General features: G+C 60.3%; 1 protein-coding gene and 1 pseudogene across 3 annotated transcripts in view; one reads left to right on the forward strand and one right to left on the reverse strand.

Moving 5' to 3' along the window:
* The window catches only part of WDR86 (WD repeat domain 86), a 26,981-nt gene extending 24,931 nt beyond the window's left edge, over positions 1 to 2,050 (forward strand). For 2 of the 3 annotated variants that reach the window (XM_017520151.2, XM_017520158.2), the window contains exons 5-7: positions 1,174 to 1,277; positions 1,429 to 1,548; positions 1,888 to 2,050. In XM_017520151.2, the coding sequence (XP_017375640.1) occupies positions 1,174 to 1,277; positions 1,429 to 1,548; positions 1,888 to 1,956 (293 nt within the window). In that variant the 3' untranslated portion in view covers positions 1,957 to 2,050. Of the gene's footprint in view, positions 1 to 1,173; positions 1,278 to 1,428 lie in introns of all 3 variants that reach the window. The other variant, XM_017520163.2, reaches the window with a different exon arrangement.
* Positions 2,051 to 2,741: 691 nt separating this feature from the next.
* On the reverse strand, positions 2,742 to 3,556 carry LOC108297532 (annotated as a pseudogene).
* Positions 3,557 to 5,443: the final 1,887 nt, after the last annotated feature.

Genomic DNA, 5,443 nt, shown 5'->3' on the forward strand with positions numbered 1-5,443 from the left:
GGTGCATGGCTGTAGTCCCAGGTGCTCAGGAGGCTGAAGCAGGAGGGAACATAAATCACTGTTAACCCTGAACTCCTTGATCCCAGTTCAAGGTTAACAGTGATCTATGATCAAACCACTACATTCCAGCCGGGGCATCAGAGTGAAACCCTGTCTCCCTGTCTCAAAAATAAATAAATAAATAAAGGTCTGGGAACAAGTACCCACAGAGCACCCTTAGACAGATAGGTAGCCCAGCGCCCTTACCCCCAGGTGGTCCTACCCCCTTTTCCCTAAGGTCCCTGGCAGGCTTGCATCCCAGCTGCCCAGGGCAGTTATCTGCTCATTGACAGACCCCACAGGGCTTCGTCCCTCCCTTTCCACCTCCCATTTCCCCATGAGCCTTTCCTGGGATGCCTGCCAGGTGAGCTGTCTGCTTGGGTCAGTTTCCGAGAGCCCAGCCTAGGCCAAGCGAGTTCTAGTCCACATCCCAGCGTGGCCTCCTGACCAGCAGCATCACCTGAAACTGGTTAGACATGCAGATTCCCAGGCCCACCTGCTAAATCAGATTCTGGGATGCAGCCCCGTGATCAGTGTCTAAGACCTCCAAGTGATGGATGCAGGTTGCAGTTGGAAAACGATTGGACTAAGTTCTTAGGAAAAACCCCAGGGAGGGGCAGCCACCTGCGGGAGGAGACAGATTGAGGGCGGTGGCTCGTCCCTGCTAGGGGTCCCGGGATGCGTACTCAGGAACCCCAGAGGGCTGGGTTTTGATTCGAGGGAGGGCCGATCCATTAATGAGGTTGGGAAGATGAGGCTGCCGATGCAGCGGAAGCTGAGGAGGGAGGAGACTTGAGGACCTGAGGATTATCCCCAGGCAGGGACCTCCCACCCTCCGGAAACACCCGGCAGGGAAACCAACTTCACCAAACCGTGGAGTGGGGCCTGGGCCTGGGCTGGAGCGAGGTTCAGGAGGGGCAGGGCAGCAGGTGCGCAGGCATCCGCAGGGCTGGGCAGGATAACCGCGGGGACCCCTGTTTCTCTGGAGGGGCGCTGTCCACGTCCCATGTGAGCCTCAGGACACTCCCGTGGGGCGGAGACCCCGAGACGCCCGAGGTTGTGCTCTTGCCACCCGCCCCTGCCTGCGGGGGGCCGGGCAGGGAGGGAGGCCCAGCGCGCCCTGTGTGTCCGCAGTGTTCACGGGCAGCGGGGACGCCTGCGCCCGAGCCTTCGACGCGCAGTCGGGAGAGCTGCGGAGGGTGTTCCGAGGCCACGCGTTCATCATCAACTGCCTCCAGGTAGGTCCCTCCACCCGGCCTGAGGCTGGCGGGGAGGTGTGGCCCCAGCCGCCGCCCGCGGGAGGGAGGGTGCCCCTGCCCCCATAAGTCCACGCGGGCCGCCGTCCCCTCACCCCCCGCCTCGCCGGTGACGCCGCCCCCGCGCCCGCAGGTGCACGGCCAGGTGCTCTACACCGCCTCGCACGACGGCGCCCTGCGCCTCTGGGATGTGCGCGGACTCCGGGGCGCCCCGCCGCCCATGCGCAGCCTCTCGCGCCTCTTCAGCAACAAGGTGGGCTGCGCCGCCGCGCCCCTGCAGCCGGCCTGAGCCCCCGGGGCCCCTGCGGACGCCCGCTCAGATGCCCTCCGGATCCCAGAGCGCCCAGCCCTGTGCCCCGCGGCGGCGGCGCCGGCGTCCGATGGCCGGGGAGGAGCGAGGAGGCCCTGGCTGGAGGAGCGCCCGGAGCAGGCGTCTCGTTTTTCCTGGGTGGCCGGGAGGCCCTGGGAGCGGGCGTGTTCGCCCTGGGGGCCGGCCACGTTTTCCTTTTCGGGTGGCTCCTGCCCTCCCTCCCTACCCCTGACCCGGCGGGAGGCCTAGTCCCCGGCCCCTCCTGGGACTCTCCCACCTCAGGGCTGCAGGCGGACCGCGCCGGCACCCCCAGCCCCACGCAGCTGGGCCTTTCCTGCTGAGAGGAAGTGACTTTACAGAAGCCACTGAAACTGGTTGTTTTGGCAAATTGTCGTCTCGCGGGCCTAGGGGGGAACTGAAATACACAGCCCGCGAGTTAAAAGTGCTCCTGTGTTCTCTTGTTTTGCAAACTGAGTCTCAGCTTCTTTTCGGAGCTTGGGATTCCAGGAACCCAGGTCAGCGGGCTGCCTCTCACACCGGCCTGGGCGGCCTTGGGGGTGACTTGTGGGCGAGATGCGGGGTTACTGCCAGTGTTACTGGTGCAGGGAGTGGACGCGGAAGAAGCCAGGGAGAAAGGGAGCTGCTCTTTAGCCTGTGCAGGTGACAGCGGGGACCCTGCTTGGGAGCACCCGTCATTTTCTAGCATGAATCCAGGAGGTCCCTTCAGGGTCTGGAGTGGAAGGGTGGGGGAGCTCATGCACAGGAGCTAGGGCAGCGCTTGGTGCTGGGAGGCACGCCACACACGCCAGAGCCACCGGGCACCCAAGGGGAGCCCTGTGCCCAGAGGCTAGAGGGGCCAGTGGGGCTCAGTCTGCCAGAGGCCCTTCGGGGGACCCCTCAGCATCCCTCCCAGCACCTGAAGGGGGTTCTTCTCTTCAGGCCCGAGGTGGTGCCACTTTCAGCATTCATGTGTCCCGGCTGGCCTGGGTGCCAGGAGAGAGGCAGGTGACAGCACCTGCCGTGTAGGGCGCAGCATCTCGCTGCGGAGAGAAGCGTGTGGTGCAGAAGCAGCCCCTTCAAGTGGAGCCGCCCCTTCAGGTAGAGCAGCGAGCACTTCGCAGTCTTTTTTTTTCCCCCCACCAGTTGTTAAATGACCTTTATTGAAATATTTTCCTCTGTGCTTCTTAACTAGCTGGGCATTCCACAGCACCACTGTTGATGTCATCTATGATGTCATGAGGGTGCAGCCGTCAGCATTACAGCCCACAGACTGGGCAGTCCCCAGGATCTCTTTAATGGTTCCAGAGAGTTCTCTGGCTAAAGATCGGTGCCGCATCTGTCGAGCAATGTTGACAATCTCTGTTTCTGTCTGTCTCTTGGCGGTTCCTTGAGGGCTTTGATGATCAGGGCAGAGGCAGAAGGCACCACCTCAATCTGGGCCTGTCTGTTCTGAATGGTCAGTTTCACTGTGATCCTCAGGCCCTTCCAGTCACCGGTTGCCTTGGCAACGTCATCACCAACCTTTTTTGGAGACAGACCCAGGGGGCCGATCTTGGGGGCCAGCACAGAAGTGGCACCGACTTCACCCTTTGTGCATCTCAGGTATACCTGAGGCATGCGGGCTCCCAAGACGCCACAGGTGGTCCGGTCCTCCCTTCCCACTTACACGTGGAGAAGCTAAGGCTCAGAAAGGCTGAGGCTTGGCCTGGACGGCACAGCACGGGGAAGGCCTCTAGGAGGCAGTGGCTTTAGAGCCCCATATGAGAAAGATTCCGCGCGTGGCAGGGCTGAGGGATGCTCCATCCCACAGCCCTGGCTACACTAGAGCACGCACCGACTTTGATCTTGTTGGGGTCGAACTTCGGCGGCATGGTGGAGGCGGCTGGTATCAGATGAACCCGGATTCAGGACGACCGAAGAAAGTTGCACCTTGGCCTCCTCCAAGCTGAGAGCCGAAAGCCACTTCATAGTCTTCTTAATGCAGAAGAGGCTTCATCAGCCAGGGCCTGGCCGCCAGGGCTCACCTGTCAGGCCTGATGGGCAGGTCCATCCTCGGGCCAGATGAACAGGCAGGAATTGCACTGTGGGCAGTAGGAAGGACGCAGGCATTGTGACTCCTCTAGGCCAAATCTCCAAAACCTAGGAACCAAAGCACCCCCGGTCTCCACCTGGGGAAAAGGGGCTGGTTGGGAGGCAAGCAGACCGGTGCAGGAGGACCTGCAGAAATGGCACCACACACTGTTCTCTGGGTGAGACTTAGGCACACACAGATCTGGGGGGTGGCCAGGTCTTGCTGAATGGGGGAGCCATTGGGGCCTGTGGCTGCAGCAAGGGACGTTCCTCCCAGAGAGGAGCTTTCCCTCATGCTGAAGGGAGGTTCTGGAGGCACAGGCAGAGAACCACCTTGAGTGCTGCCAGCCAGCCCTGGGCCTGCGCAGATGCTAACACTGACTCCTGGCTGCCAAAGACACTGCTGCTTGGTGATGCTGTGCTCTGGCCTGAGCAGCCCTTGCTGACACATCAGCTCTGGTCCCCACCTTATCTAACCACAGCAGAGAATGGAGCAGGCATCAAGTCATCCAGAGAAACCCAGTGGGCTGCAGACCCAAAACACGGGCGCTGCACTCACTTTGCATGTTGATAGCATCATGCATTGGGGTAATTTCTACTTCCACCACACAGAGAGCTTTGCTAGATGTTGAGAACATAAAGATGGCCAGATGACCATTCTCTCTCTGGTTTCTGAGAGCCTGAGAGACATGTTGAGTGAGAGACTCGGATCCCCTGAACCAAGGCCTGGTCCCCTTCCAGCCATACCACTGTCGATTTGCTGTGAAGGAAGAAACCAGGTGTCTGCTTTTGATCATCAATTGAGTTGGCTAAGGGAGGAAGCACAGGAGCTACCCTTAGGACAGATGGGCAAAAACACAGGGACGGGGCAGGGCAGGACCAGCATCAAGAACACCTGACGAGTTGTGCACACCATCACGCAGGTGTGGGCTGCCCTCACCTGCCTGCCACGCACCCATGCCCGCTCCCACTCCTCATGGCACCCAGCCTCCCTCCTTGACAGCATCAGCAATCATGCCATCCGCCCCCAATTTTCTCTCCCCACATACTGTCCTGCCCCAAATACTAATTTGTCCCACATCTGGAATGTTCTTTTTCCTCTGATTCTCCAAGGAGAACCCTCCCAGGGCCCCACCTCTGTAACAGCCTCAGCACCCTCCTGCCCCCTCCACCACCACCTGTCCAGTTTCACAGGGTCAGTCGTAGGTGGAGCAGCCTCAGCCCGAGTCTCCGTCCCTGGAGGGCAGCCCGTCCTGGACACAGCGCATGCCCAGAACTGCCCCCCACAGCCGGCTTCCTGTGCAGCTCTCTCTCCACAAGACACGGAATAGCGGAATAGCGTCGGTGCCTGCTGATGTGGCCCTGCCTCTGTGATGGCTGAAGACAGAGGGGAAGCTAGAAGCCACGCCCAAACCAAGCTCAGGACAGCGACTTGTTAGCCAAAAGCTTCTAATCAGGCCCAAATCCAAGTGTGACGTTGTCTCGAATGAGGCTGAGACTCCACGTCACTTCAGCTCACTGGGCACTTCGAAGTAAACCCTGACAGGTGCGTTTCAGTCCCGGGCCCAGGGTCCCCCCCACCACCCAGCTTTGCATGCGGCATTGTTCACAGCAGATGTCTTGCTGCTTCTCAGGTCATCCTTCCATCGCCTCACAAAACCTCTGGAAACAAACATCTTGCAATCGAAACGAAGCGCTAGCCACACAGACACTTTGCACACCTACAGCTGGGGAGGCTGAGTAACTTACTGCAGAGTTAGGCTGACAA

Source organism: Cebus imitator, unplaced genomic scaffold (assembly GCF_001604975.1).
Source record: "Cebus imitator isolate Cc_AM_T3 unplaced genomic scaffold, Cebus_imitator-1.0 Scaffold20, whole genome shotgun sequence".
Taxonomy (NCBI): Eukaryota; Metazoa; Chordata; class Mammalia; order Primates; family Cebidae; genus Cebus; species Cebus imitator.